The 15,760-nt window shown below is 37.1% G+C and overlaps 1 protein-coding gene across 1 annotated transcript in view; it reads left to right on the plus strand.

Moving 5' to 3' along the window:
- kcnd2 (potassium voltage-gated channel, Shal-related subfamily, member 2) overlaps positions 1-14,924 on the plus strand; it is a 131,543-nt gene extending 116,619 nt beyond the window's left edge. The window contains exons 2-6 of the mRNA XM_067390949.1: positions 3,781-3,943; positions 8,247-8,345; positions 10,068-10,163; positions 12,609-12,850; positions 14,744-14,924. Coding sequence (XP_067247050.1) covers positions 3,781-3,943; positions 8,247-8,345; positions 10,068-10,163; positions 12,609-12,850; positions 14,744-14,924 — 781 coding nt within the window. The remainder of the gene's footprint in view (positions 1-3,780; positions 3,944-8,246; positions 8,346-10,067; positions 10,164-12,608; positions 12,851-14,743) is intronic.
- Positions 14,925-15,760: the final 836 nt, after the last annotated feature.

The raw sequence follows: 15,760 nt of genomic DNA on the forward strand, positions 1-15,760 counted from the left end.
ACAAACGCGTAGAGCAAATTAGAGTCCTTGCCGTCCCCTCTAGTTCGCTTCACACACACACCTGACTGACACGGTGCAAGGTCAAAGTCTTTTATTATGTTCAGGCTGGCCGTGGAGCATCTGAATGTGATAAAAGAGAGCACACACACTTTGCAAATAACAGCTTAGTGCGTGGATTTGGATTAGCAGCTAGTGGCCGACATATTCATCATGTACACAAATCTAATTATGAGGGTAATTGCCTACAAGGGACTTTATTGGTCTCTTATAATGAGTCTATTGTCTGTCGGTGCAGGGGATCACAAAGCTCTCTATTGATCAGTCATGAATGCCGCTATAGCTCATGCAACCATTAATATGGATATTTTTCAGGGCTCTGAATGACTGGGTCAGTGCCGTCGATAATGTCAGCCACGGTACAGAACCGAAACGAGAGCCTCTTAACTCTTTGCGTGTCTTGTCTTTCTCTCCTTTTCTCTCGCTGGCATATTTAATTACAGGCGTTTAATTGGAGAAGACGACTCTGTGCCGTTCGTAATTATGGCTCAGTCTTTCGAGGCTTTGTCGCATCGGGCCCCTTGAGCTCATATTCTCTTTGCCGTAATTCAATTAGATCCTTCACTTAGAGCACGGAAACCTCTCAGCACCGTTACGGCACTGCTTTCAGAAACTCAGAATGCTAATTTATTTCACTTTTTAATTCTTTTAAATCATAGCATATGTCCTTTGAGAGGAGATGAGCGCAAAGCAAATGCACAGCTCTGTTGTGCATTTCAAAAAGACAACACTGACCGCTGAAGCACATGTACATCACCATGATGTTTATTCAACTTAAAGTGACAAAGATATTTTAAAGAAACTCATCTTTGATCACCAAAATTACATATTTAATGTTTGTTTGTTTTTTTCTATGATTTTTTTTTATTATGCCTTAAAATAGGTTGAATGTAACTCTACACCCTTGCCTCATTTAGTATACGCGGATCAATGAATATGCAAATTAGCCCAGGTTCCACTTACTCACACCAGAGATTAACTCACTCAACTTACTGAGGTAAACGCTGCACAATGGTATCGCTCTTTACAACATCGGACACATGATGGTAATTAATATGGTTAGCTTTTTGCTTGACTATGTTATCAAACAGCTAATAATGTGTTGCTAATGTTACACAAACCATGTTCCCGTTCACCATGTCAGTCAGTCAGCTGCCTTCTAACAATCAATATCCTTACAAATGCTTTGAACAACTCAGAACGTCAGTGGAGAAAGGCATATAGTTCATCTGCGGGTCCAATAACCAAGGCTATTTTGACTCAGTTCGGTACATTTGACAGCTGATTTCAAACGGTTGCATGCTTATTTGTGTTCATGCTCTGTCTGAAAACTGAACATTCATGTAAGGTGTAGCTACTGTATGTAATGTAACCCCAATGTTTTTTTGAAGGCAAATTTCACTTCAGAGGTTAAAATTTCAGTCATAGCAAAATAATTGTGATGAAAAATCTGTGATGACAGAAAAACTGTGGCATCTAGGCTTACCACGGTACCGAATGATTACAATATTTGCATTTACATGCTACTTGCTGGCGATATTCCTCAGTTGTTAGCCACTTTAGATGAAAGTATCAGCTAAATTAATATATGTAAATGTCCTTCAAAGAATATTATAGTTTTACCATGGTGGTAAATGTCTAAAAACATGGTAATATCATGAGACTTTTTATGCAAGTGCAAGTAGTATACATCCCCATTAACATTTTAAAGTGATGCTGTTTGAATGACAGCTTTGAGACTGATGTAATGAACCATCAATCTGTTGACTAAAGGCAGATCGTCTTCCGAATGCCAGTGACGGAGTTGGTTTGTCATGCATTGGCCTGTTTTAAAAAGATGAAGAGGAGGTGGTACAACAGAAGGGTTGTGTGTGTGTGTGTGTGTGTGTGTGTCTGTGTTTGTTGGAACAAGAATGAAATCGTGCCAGTACTGTGTGTTCTCAAGACAGCATGTTCACATGAATGCCATTTTAGAATGACGTGTGGAATATGAGCGTTTTGGATTATTGTAATGGTTATTATTTGAATGTAATTTTAAATTGAGAGTTGGGAAAGTAGGTCGGAGAACTTGATCTCGTAGCATGAAACTGAGCCCACACACACATGCAGTCTTCCCACCACATGCGAACAGTCATTTTTTAACATCGAGTTAAAAGTTTGAGGATGTTAGGGCTTTATGAGGAAAAAAGCCTGCGGTCAATTATAGAAGAAAAAAAAAAAAAAGAGATTTTCACTCAAAATTGGAGACTGAACATTTGTCCCATGCTGTATGGTTCTCTAGTGCCCCCTAGTGCTGTCATCCATTTATTTTTACCAAATGAAATCACCTGAGCTGATGGAAATTAAGGCTACAGAAGTAAGAAATAAAACCAGCTTGTGAAGATGTAAAATATTTCTGCAATTTCGGGGACAGTGATGTGATAGCATTTTTTTTTTTTTTTTTTTGCCTGGAACTATTAAGCTATTCAAAACTACATTATATAAGCAATGATTTGAATACACTTATTTTACGATGAACATTTTTTAATTAAAATTCATTTGGATATTTTATGTGGGATTTGAAGGGGAAAAATATGTAGGTGCTCTGATTGAGATTTTAATACAGAAAAAGTCCCATTGAAAGGCTGAAATTCTTGAAGATAAAAACTCTGGTATAAAAGCAAATTTGTTAGGAAATATCACAGATTAAACATGTAGACCCTCATGACTGTCAGTATGTGTTTAAAGGTCAGATATTGTGACACTTTAAAAAAAAAAAAGAAAGAAAAATCCTTGAAAAAATATCTTTGTACACTCTGATATTCATGTTTTTTTCCTATGATACCATGATCATTTTATATGTATAACCATCAAGCACAAAGTATGAATATATTTTTAAAATGTATACTAATTATATATATATATATATATATATATATATATATATATATATATATATATATATATATATTACAAAATGGGCCCAGGAATACTTTCAGAAATCACTGTCGGTAAACATAATCCGCCGTGCCATCTGCAGATGCTAACTAAAGCTTTATCATGCAAAAAGAAAGCCACATATGTGGCCCCATTCTGTGGGCCAAGGGCCATTTAAAATGGACTGTTTCAAAGTGAAAAAGTGTTCTACGGGCTAAAGAGGAGGGAGACCTTCCAGCTTGTCATCAGCGTTCAGTTCAAAAGCCAGCATCTCTGATGGTATGGGGGTGCATAAGTGCATACGGTATGGGCAGCTTGCATGTTTTGGAAGGCACTATGAACCTCAAAGCCCAAACGTCTTCAAACTGTTTTGAAAAGATGAGGAAATGCTACAGCATGGTAAACATGCCCTCGTCCCAACTATTTTGAGACCTGTAGCAGGCATCAAATTTGAAATGAGCTCATTTTGTGCATAAAATTGTAAAACAATTCTTAGTTTAAATATTTATGTTATCCATGTTCTATTTTGAATAAAATATTGGCTCATGTGATTTGAAAGTCATTTGGTTTTTATTTTATGCAAATTTAAAAAACGTCCCAACTTTTCTGGAATTCGGGTTGTATATGATTTTGCTTGATGGTTACACCACTAGACATTTTTAGAGTGATTAAATCAGCATTTTTTATTATGAATTTATTCAAACTAGATTTTTTTAAAGGTTTCTGCTTTTCATCGTCGGATTTGTCTCTGAACTGTTGCCACTGACCCATATTTATGTTGTGACTCTCTCTTTTTCTGTGTTACAGATATGGAGACATGGTTCCTAAGACCATCATGGGGAAGATCTTCGGCTCTATTTGTTCTTTGAGTGGGGTGTTGGTGATCGCTCTTCCCGTTCCTGTCATTGTGTCCAATTTCAGTCGGATCTACCATCAGAGTCAACGTGCAGAGAAGCGACGTGCCCAAAAGGTAACGTACACTAGCGTGGGCCCACGGCCTCTGACCTCACGGCGCTAAATGGAGCTGCGCTCAAATGTAGATGTTCTCTTGAAATGCAAGCAGGTCTGGCTGTGGCAAAGAGATTAAAGCCTGACAGGACCACGAACACACAAACACAGAAAAATGACGCTGGGATAGTATTTAATACAACTTGGCACAATGTGCTTGTGACCCAGATGTCTGCACGCTGAGTTGTGTGTGTGTCTCGGTGGTATGTTAACTGCAGGTCTCTGTGGAACCATCATTTCTAGTGCATGCCCAGATCTCATCCCTTACTTCAACACAGCAGACAGAAACACAAACACACAGAAACAAGACAGATAGGCAGAGAGAAACTTTGAGAATGGCAGATATAAAGAAATTATGAGAGAGATTCAGAATATAAGAAAAGAAAAAACGGCCACATACACACTGCAATGTTTAGGATATATTTAAAAGTGCAAGTGTATGGAAGCTTGTTTCCACCACTAAGTAAGTGAGTTTATAACTCACAATTCCAATTTTTCCTTCGCAGTTCTGATTGTGAGATATATTTAGAATCGTGAGATATAAACTTGCAATTGCGGGCGAAAAAAATTAAGAATAGTAACATAGAAAGTCACAATTACCTTTGTTCTGTGGTGAAAAAATCTAAACTGCAAGATATAAACTCTGTATTCTGTGAGAAAAAGACAAAATTTGAGTGTTACAAACTCAAAATTACCAGAAATAAAATCAGAACTGTGATTTTATATCTCTCAATTCTAACTTTTTTTTATCAGAATTTTAATAGATAAACTCACAATTGTGGGTTATAAAGTCTGAATTGTCATATTCGTTTTAAAAAATGCCAAAATTTTGAGATGAAAAACTCAAAATTGAGAGGAAAAAAAGTGGCAGAAAGTCGCAATTACCTTTTTTATTTTATTCCGTGGTAAAAAAAAAAAAAAAAACACTGAATTGTGAGATATAAACTCAGAATTATGTGAAAAAAAGTAAAAATTTGCGCATTATAAACTCAAAATTGCGAGAAATATAGTCAGAACTGCGAGTTCCTGGGCACATTTTTTCTCAAAATTGTAAGATATAAACTTACAGTTGTGAATTATAATGTATAAATTGTGATATAAACTCGCAATTGCGAGAAAAAAAGTCACAATTACCTTATAAATTTTATTTCGTGATAAAAAAAAAAACTGAATTGCGAGATATAAACTCAGAATTCTATGAAACAAAGTCCAAAATTGCACGTTATAATCTCCAAATTGCAAGAAATAAAGTTTATACTGCAAGTTTATATCTCTCAATTCTGACATTTGTTCTCAGAATTGTAAGATATAAACACAATTGTAAGTTACAAAGTCTAAATTGTGATATATAAACTTGCAATTCTAATTAAAAATGTCAGAATTGTGAGATAAACTTGCAATTGCGAGAAAAAAGTCAGAATTGTGAGTTTATATCTCTCAATTCTTACTTTTTCTCAGAATTGTGATATATGAACTCGCAATTGTGATTTATAAAATTGAACTGTGAGATGTAAACTCAAAATTCTGAGTCAGAATTATATTTTATTCCAGTGGCAGAAACAAGCTTCCATACAAATGAATCTCCTAAATACTCTAATTTTGCTATTCCAGGAACCAGTGAAAAAAAAATTTTTTGGTATGCTGTTATCTTACACTTTAGCTGCGACACACACAGTTTGATGTTTGAATATGCAGCAAGTGGAATGTAGCTGTGCTCCAATCAGTGATGATGGAATTTGCATTTCCTGATGCGTCAGGATTATTTAAAAAGAAACGATTCAATTAATTCTGAAACCTCAATTAATCTGATTACTTTCACAATTAAATTTAAATGCAAGTTTTACAGCCCATCTGCACAGCGACTGCCATTATAATCTGTCCACACACACACACACACACACACACACACACTACATTAGTCGATGCATTAGCCAGACGTTTGAATTCATTATTTCACGAGCCTTGTGATCTGTCATTTCTTGTTGTGAGTATTCCTGCCGTAAATCATCATTTCATGTGCATACGGAAAACAGGAGTCACTTCTGAACTTGCAATGATTGACATGTGGTTTAAATCTTTTAATTTTAGTGACATCTGTCAGCGTTTAGTAAACCAAATTTTATTGTTCATGCTTTTTAAATTAGTTATACTACACAAAATTATTTGGTCATCATCAAACTTCTAAATGACAGAACTCTGTGTAGCTTACAGAATGAGATTAAGCACTAATATGAGAGGAGTCACAACTGTATTAAGCTGCAGTGTGTACTTGGCCAATGAGATCAGGCACAGGAAGAACAGATGCTGTGTTCTGTAGCCTGTTCTCCTCTGGGGGTGATCAGAATACACAGACGTAGTGACATCACATCATATCTCATTAGATGAGTGTCTTCTCTTAATTTAGCTGTTCAGCTCCAGCCATCCCATGGGGGAGACAAACAGTTCAGATATCCCACTCCCCCTCTGCGCATGCACAAACAGTCCAACCAGTCCACCCAAGAACAACAGTCTGTTTTTTCAGTTAACTGGGAACTGAGAGCGAGAATAGAAGAGGGACAAATGAGAGAGGAAGTCAAGTTTGTAACAATACCAAAATTTTAGTAGTCGATACCGATACCCTTAAATTTTTACAATACTTAAAATTAAAAAATAAACTACTTTTAAAAAATTTTAACATTTTAATATAGCAGTCTGATATTTTGACACAAATTGCTGGAAATGTATCCAGAGATTAAAAAAAATGCCTGAAAATACTGAAATTTCTGGCATATTTTTCTAAATATATTTGTTAATAATTCCATGTATATTTTATTTAATCATTAATATTATATTTTATTATGTTTATAATATAATATTATATATATATATATATTATATATATATATATATATATATATATATATATATATATATATATATATATATATATATATATATATATATAAAAATAATTTCTGCTGATTTTGTACTCAAGAAAGATTTCTTAATATATAACAGAATGTATAACAGTTATAACAGAAATTCTTAATAATTATGTGGAAACTATGATACTTTTTTAGGTTTCTTTGATGAATGAAATATGGAAGCTTGCTTCCACCACTAATTAAAAAAAAATTGTAAAAGTAATTGCGACTTTTTGTCTCACAATTCTGACTTTTTTCTCAGAATTGCAAGATTTAAACTAACAATTGCAAGTTATTAAGTCAGAATTTATAGTCAGAGTTACGTGTAAATTTTTCTCGCAATTGCGAGTTTATATCTTATCACGCAATTCTGATTTTGAAACTAGTAATTCTAACTTTATAACTCGCAATTCTGACTTTATAACACACAATTTTAAAGGGTTAGTTCACCCAAAAATGAAAAATCTGTCATTTATTACTTACCCTCATGTCGTTCCACACCCGTAAGACCTTCGTTAATCTTCAGAACACAAATCAAGATATTTTAGTTCTAATCCGATGGCTCCATGAGGCCTCTATAGGGAGCAATGGACACTTCCTCTGTCAAGATCCATAAAGGTACTAAAAACATATTTAAATCAGTTCATGTGAGTACAGTGGCTCAATATTAATATTATAAAGTGACGAGAATATTTTTGGTGCGGCAAAAAAACAAAATCACGACTTATTTAGTGATGGCTGATTTCAAAACACTGCTTCAGAAAGCATCGGAGCATTGTGAATCTGTGTGTCCAATCTGCAGTTCGGAGCACCAAAGTCACGTGATTTCAGCAGTTTGGCGGTTTGACCCGCGATCCGATTCATGATTCGATACACTGATTCATTTGTGCTCCGATGCTTCATGAAGCAGTGTTTTGAAATCGGCCATCACTAAATAAGTCGTTATTTTGTTTTTTTGCCGCACCAAAACTATTCTTGTCGCTTTATAATATTAATATTGAACCACTGTACTCACATGAACTGATCCTTTATGGATCTTGACAGAGGAAGTGACATTACTCCCTATGGAGGCCTCACGGAGCCATCGGATTTCAACTAAAATATCTTATATATTTTATATACGGTGTCAAAATATCTGCTCTTTGTAATATACATCTAGCCACCTTACAATAAGACTGGTATTGTTACAATTTTCATTTTATCAAAGAACTTTCAACAGAGAACATACGACACATTGCCATTCTTCATCTCAGACATGAGCATGCAAGCCTCCAGTCACACCACAATCACATTCTCACCCACATTGAACACGAGAGGAGGACGTGTTAGGCTAAACACCCGTGTGTTTGTCCACCTGAACAGAAAACCAGGCTTGCTAGAATTCGTGCAGCGAAGAGCGGTGGTGCTAACGCTTATTTGCAGTACAAACGCAATGGAATGCTGGCGGACGCGGAGGAGGAGGTAACGGTGAAAACCAATTCGCCGGGGTCTCTCTTAATGAAACGTGACATGATGGGCTGGTGCTGGTGCATGTGGACCCCTCTTCCCCCCTGGCCGTTCACCTCTCCGCCAGGGGGCCGGGGTCCAGCAGGGCTGTCCCCATTCAACGCTTCCGTGGTGTTCCTCTAACTCTCTTTCTATCTTTCTCACTCTCTTTCGTTCTTTCTCACACCTAGACCGGGTACGCCAGCACCTCTTCCTGGTGGCTGGTCTTGAGACCATCAATAATCGTGTGTCCTCTTGTCCAATGGCAGTGCGGTGCATGCGGCTTGGCCTTGCGGGGGCCACTCCCATCCGCTCCAGTACCAACTGGGCCCCCTGTTTTTTACTGCAACCCTTTTCTCCATCTCTCAACTACTTTGCTTTTGGGTTTTATCTCTTTATTACTTTTTGTATCTTGTCTACTTGTTGTTTTAACTGCTTTTTTCGACAACTACTACTCATGCATTTTTTAACATGCATTTTTGAGTGAATTTCTCTCCGGACTGGCCTGTGCTCTTTCTCTCTCTTCATGACATCATTAGAACTCATCACATGGAGGAATGAAACTGTCTGAGCTGCATGTCATTGATTGGCCAGCATTGAAATGGGAGGCGGGGTTTAATGTGAGGCAGAGACCACAAGGGCGTGTTGATCGAGTGCCTGTTGACCATTCGCGGGTTCTCGGTGAGCGGCGCCCTAGTCCAGGTGTGTCCGGTCCTTCTCCTGAAGGGCCACTATCCTACAAAATTTAACTCTAATACTAATTAAAGGGGTGGTTGATTAGGATTTCACTTTTTTAACTTTAGTTAATGTGTTATGTTGCTGTTTGAGCATAAACAACATCTACAAAGTTACGACGCTCAAAGTTCAATGCAAAGGGAGAATTCTCTGTTTAAGGACTACAGTAAACGTCTAGTAGGGACTACAACGAGCTTCTTCCCAGGTTAGTGACATCACTAACCATAACATTTTCATAAACCCTGCCCACGAGAACACACAATAGAGGGGGCGAGGCCATGCTGGGCTGCTTTAGAGAAGAGAAACTGCTTCACAAATGAGGGTCAATTCAATGCTGGATTTGCACAAAAGATTATTTGAATCAACTCCACAGCAACTACATAAATGTAACCATTCAGAAACGTCCAGATGCATTCTATTAGTTGTAATACGATTTTGGATGCAGCCTTGGTCTTTAGGATTGGATTCAGGTTGGGGCAGGTTGAGTTATAATCTGCAGGACATTGGCCCTACAGAAGAGGGATCGGACACCCCTGCTCTAGTTGCCTGGTCACTGCGTCATGGTGATTCATTAAGGCTCTAGTGAGTTTGGGTACGGTGGCTGTCATGGTTCAAATACAGCAGACACTTATTTAGACAAATACTTTTTTTTTTTTTCAATAATTAGTATCTATATACAAATCCAATATACATTTGCAGACACAGAATACTCTTGTTTCTGTTGTCCACTGTTTTTGAACCTAGAGCTGTCCGTCAGTGTAGTAATGTTGAGAGAACAGGACGGGGCAGTGACCTAGAGCCTACCATTGTCACAATGAAGTAGTTAAATGTTCCTCAGCATTGTCTCAACATTGTTGGATCATTGTGAGAATTCAGGCCTTGCTGTCATTGGTGTTGTCTTTTCTCTCAGTTTCTTTCTGCTCTGATAGGTTGATAAGCAGTGTTTTTTTGTTTCTCCAAAAGGCGTCAAAAGAGGCGGGCCAAGCTTTGGTATGTAAGTCCAACCCAACTTTTGAGACCCAGCATCACCATCTCCTGCACTGCTTAGAGAAAACCACGGTAAGAAACCTCTGGAAAAAACTTTACACATAACTGAAAGCTCTTCTCAGCAATTCAGCTTTGTCATTATTTGATCTTTTTTGATATACAGTTGTCCTAAAAGGCACACTAAGCACATCTGTAAGAATCATAATGAGGTTCTTCTACAATTTTATATTCTTTCTCAGCTGTTTTTTTAGTACCTTATAGAAGGTTCAATGAACAGGTGTCTGTATTGACTGTATTTAAAGTGGAAATGAAGTTTCTGTTATCATATATTCCACTTCAAGTTGTTTCAATCCTGTATGACTTTCTTTCCTCATAGGATCACAAAAGGAGAAGTTTGGCATATTATCCCAGGTGCAAGAACAGACACTGTAGTTCCAAAAAAAAAAAAAACTTACTTAAAAGTATTGTGTAAAAGTACATAAAAGTATTTAATACAACTTATTTTCCAAGTACAAGTGCTAATTTCCAGGTTTTTCTTTAAAAAGGCCAAGTTTTCTAAAAATAACTTTGAACAGACTTTGAACAGATAGCTGACATGATCGGTTATGACATGATAACCAATTCTATTTGGCATAATTGCTGCTTCGCATACCACATTTGAATAAAACACAATTTGAGAGCTCTGGCAGAGGGAAAAAATTCGAGTGAAAGTGGACAGAAATTTCATTTTATAACCTTTAACATCAACCAGTGCCTGACGACTTCTGCACCCTTGTGGGTTTGCCACAAATAAGTGCAGTTTTTCTCTCAAGTGCAATCATTAGTCAGACGCTGGCATGAAAATGACAGCCACTGTTGTCCCCTGCCAGCTAGTCTCATGACAGTCTAGAGAACAGACTGTGACCCACTCATGCTTTCCTAGGGCACTAGACTCGAGACATTTGAAAGGAAAATTCCAGTGCCCTGCTGAGGATGCAGGAATGTTTAAGAAACAGCCAATGCTACAGTAAATTTGGATTCAAGGACACCCTCTGATCTTTGTTTTTACTGGCTCACATTATTAAATGCTTGTGCAATATTTGTTTTAGAGACAAAGGTATTTGAGATTTAAGTTCTTGTCAGCAATTACTGAACTTATTGAGAACTCAATTTAGACAGCACTAAAAACATAAAACAGATTGTGCACAAATGGCATGCAGTAAACTTCTGAATTTATTTATTTAGTTAGTTTTCATTTAGTTTCAATTTCCAAAGGTGAAGACTACCTGAAAACCATACTTGAGTAAAAGTACAGATATAGCGAAAATGACTCCATTACAAGTCACCAATTACAATACCAATTGAGTAAAAGTCTTGCCTCTGGTTTCACAGACGAGTCTTAAGCCTAGCCTCAGACTAAAAAATTTAACTGAAAGCAACTTAAAATATGTCAGTGCCATTGTTTTGTCTCATGATGAACACCAGTATTTTTTTCTAAGGCATGTTTATAAAAGCTACTTAAATGTCCTAATTGAATTAAGGCTTAATCCTGGCTCAATCAAACCCTGTCTGTAGAACCAGGCCATAAAGTATCTGATTTTAACATACGTATTTTATTCATACTGAATGTAGGCTCAAAGATGCACTAGTCCTCAACACCTCAGATGCCAGTGAAAAACAAGAAACAGTTGATTTGTGGGGAGAGCAATGAAACATTTATTTTATAAACTCAAAATTGAACTGAAAACTGAACACCTCAAAATCGCTATAAATCAAGTTTGACACAATAGCCTCTTAAACGTCTACAAACAGTCAAGTCTCCGCTAAGCTCAAGTCCTCAGAAAGGGCATAAGTAAACCAATCTGGTTCCTCAATATAACAGATAAATAAAATAATGTTAAGGAAAATGAAATAGTCAAAGCCTACTTGCACTGGACATGCTGGTTTTGGCCTCATCACCAGCTGCATGTCCTCATCTCATATATGAAATACCTGCAATTCACAACTACCTGCTAATGCACTCGCATTTGCATAAAGTAGCCTTGTTGACAAGTTTGGGTAAGTAAGGGCAAAACGCACAAGATGTAGTACCTTCAATGCCCTGTAGATGGCGATATCACTTCTTTTGTAGCAGAAACAAACTGCTGCAGAAAAAGTTAGGTGCCATGCAATATGTAACAAGTAATTGCACTCTTCATCACAAATGTATTGATGTAAAGATACTTATTCAAAAATGTTGTCACGTACAAAGTAAAATTTGCTAATATCTTTGATACTCACTAAAACTTGAAATTACAGTAACATTTACTCAAATACTGTATATTTCTAACATTACTCTAGTTCTTAATATTAGTATATATTAATTATATTATGTTTTATTAAAAAAGCACATCAAAGTGACTTTTCAAGCTTATGAATTTTCAAACAATTTTTTTGGAGCAAAGTATAATAATCATTACCCACAATAATATAATAATCAAATACCAAAATCAATCCTTAAAGTGATAAATACTTCCTGTTTCTTTTTTTCTCTTTCAGAATCATGAGTTTGTGGATGAGCAAACCTATGAGACAAGCTGTATGGAGGTTTCTCTAGCGAAGCCGTCCATGTCGCGTTCCTCCTCGATGTCCTCATCTCCGCATGGTCTTTCCTCCTGCTGCTCGCGCAGAAACAAGCGCAAGAGCTTCAACGTCCCCAATTCCAACATGGTCGGCGGCCGCAAAGGCAGCATACAGGAGCTCAGCACCATCCAGATCAGAGAGAGACCGATGAGCAACAGGTGCACTCAAGCACATTTAAACACACATATGGAGAAGGAATATGATGATATATTGGCTATGGTCTGAATATAGATATAGATGAGAGAGGTTTCTTATTTCATTAGAAGTGTTTATAATACTGACTTTATGAAAATGGTGAGTTTATCCAGAGGGGGGGAGTGTGTGTTTGTTGTATTTTGCCTGCATAGTGTGTGGGTATATCCGGTGAGCAGTTCTTGAAGATCTAGTGCGTATTGTTTTATTTCCACATAATCCAAATTAATTTGCCAAGTAAAATATTTTATCAGTAACAGCAATAATACAAAAAGCCATAATTCTGTAATCTGTTGTGCATTTTATAATGTGCACATAATACTGTATGCAGTTCGGAATGTAGTATGAAGTATAATTATTGTGTAGTTAATGTGTAGTGCATAGGTTTAGTATGCATGTGTAGAATAGCATGTGTAATGCACAATATGAAGTGTGTAGTGCATATCTAGAATGCATATGTAGAATATGGTGTAAAATGTGTGCTATGCAGTGTAAAGTGCATACTATTCAATAGCCTATGTAGTGCATAGGATGTAGAATGCAGTTATTAGTGCATAAATCTAGTATTCATATTATGTAGTGCATAGTATTTAGTATTCATCATAATCCTTAGTATGCAGTACGTAGTGCATAATATCTAGTATGCATGTAGAATGCAAAGTATAATGCACAGAATTTAGTGATTATAGGGTGAATTTAGGGTGATTGACACTTTTTGCCATTGAGATGACTTGGAAGTGTCCCAATCAACCTGAGTTCACCCTTTGTAAAAAAGGAAAAAAAAAAAATGTGCATATAATCGTGAATGTATATATATATAGAATTAAGTATATAATACATAGTATGCAATATGTAGTGCATAGGATGTAAAATGCATATTAGTGCATAGATTTAGTATGCATAAAATGTAGAATACAATATTTAATGTATTATTTGCAGTATGCAATCCATAGTATATAGTATGCAAATGTTAAATTAATTATAATTTGCATAATTTGCAGTGTATAGTGCATAGTATTTAGTATACATAATATGCAGTAGTATGCATACTATCCAGTGTTAAGTTTGCACATGTGTAATGCATAGTGTGTAATATGTAGTGCACAGGATGGGGAAAGGTTATTAGTACATATATGTAGTATGCATAATATGTAGAATACAATGTGTAATGCATAATATGCAGTATGTAATCCACAATATTTAGTATGCAAATGTTAAATTAAGTATAATGTGCATAATTTGCAGTGTTTAGTGCATAGTAATTAGTATACATAATGTGCAGAAGTATGCATACTATGTAGTGTGTAGTTTGCAATGCATAATATGCAATATGTAGTGCATAGGATATTAGTACATATATGTAGCATGCATAATGTGTAGAATGCAATGTGTAATACATAACATGCAGTATTTTGTGCACTGTATTTAGTATGCAAACATGGGGAAATCAGGGTGATTGGGACTTTTTTTTTTTCCAAGTCATCTCAATGGCAAAAAGTGTCCCAATCACCCTGAATTCACCCTATGCGGAATACAGTGTGTAATGCATACTGTGGTGTGTATAATGGTTATGCAGTATATAGTTTATAGCTTTTAGCATGCATAATAAGTTGTGTTTATCGCATAGTATGTAATGTGTAGTGTATAATATGCCGATTCTGTGTGGATCTGGGTATGTGAAATTGTTCCCATAGTGATTCACGCTGCTGGAATCCTGTAAAGCTCCGGTTGTGACACTCCCCATATGCCAGCATACTCTGGGAAACACTATCATGATTCCCTCCAACAGCTGGGGGGAATTTGCCCATCAGCTGGATTGTATTCTCACCCTCCCTCTCTTCCTCTCTCTTCTAATGCAGCCGCTCCAGTCTCAATGCCAAGTTCGAGGAGACGGTACCCCTGAACTCGGAAGAGCAGTCCTACATCACTGCCGCTGTCATCAGCATGCCCACCCCGCCGGTGACCACGCCCGAGGGCGGAGACTTGGCCAGCTGTCCCGACTTCTTGCAAAGCAACATTGTCAGAGTGTCAGCATTATAGACCATGACCATTATCCGTTTTTGTTTTTGGCGAGTGGACGCTGCAGCATAAAGGATTGATGGAGCCCCCTAGTGTAGTGGAGGAGGCATTGCAGCAGGATGGGCCATAGCTGGAATTTTTTTTTTTAATCAGCTCCCGTCCAAGGCTCTCAGCTCCATCAGCTCCACCTCTTGGCCCATATGTCATGTGACTCACACCGGGGTCCAATAGGCTTTCACTCAACCCATAGAGGAAAACGATGACCATTGTGGTTGTTACCACTTCTATGATTTTTAAGTATTGTGTGTCTTTGAATTTGTTGTCTTCAATTTTGATGGAATCGCAAGATATTTGGGACGTATAAGGAGTGTACCAGCAGGGGCGGGATTTTACAAGCTTTTAGACAGCTCTACACACACTTTTGATACTAAAAAAAAGTAAAGCTGGGCTCTACTAGAGTGTGCGGTCGGCTGCTTTTGTGTGCGTATGATCGAGACCGATCTCTTGCATGATTTGCGTAAGTCTTTGTCTTTTTCCAATTCGGCATGAGCAATAAGGTTTGGCTCTCTCTGTCAGAATGTGCGTTTTACTTGTCAATAATTTGCCTAGTTATATAGTGTTGATCTTTCGACCTAACGAGTGTGTGAAAACAGCTGTTTTGTTGCTTTCTGAGAGATTAGCCCGGTGATAAACAGAGAAAATCTTCTCTCACACTGTTTGTCCCACCCATGTTGTGTTCACTCCTTGCCTGGCCTGATGGGATGTTTGTTATACTTCTTTTTTCGGTGGATGGGTACAAAGTGAAGCTAAACGGAAAGGGAAATGCCTTTTGTGTTTCAGTAGATTTGACTTTCTCA

Source organism: Chanodichthys erythropterus, chromosome 8 (genome assembly GCF_024489055.1).
Source record: "Chanodichthys erythropterus isolate Z2021 chromosome 8, ASM2448905v1, whole genome shotgun sequence".
NCBI lineage: Eukaryota > Metazoa > Chordata > Actinopteri > Cypriniformes > Xenocyprididae > Chanodichthys > Chanodichthys erythropterus.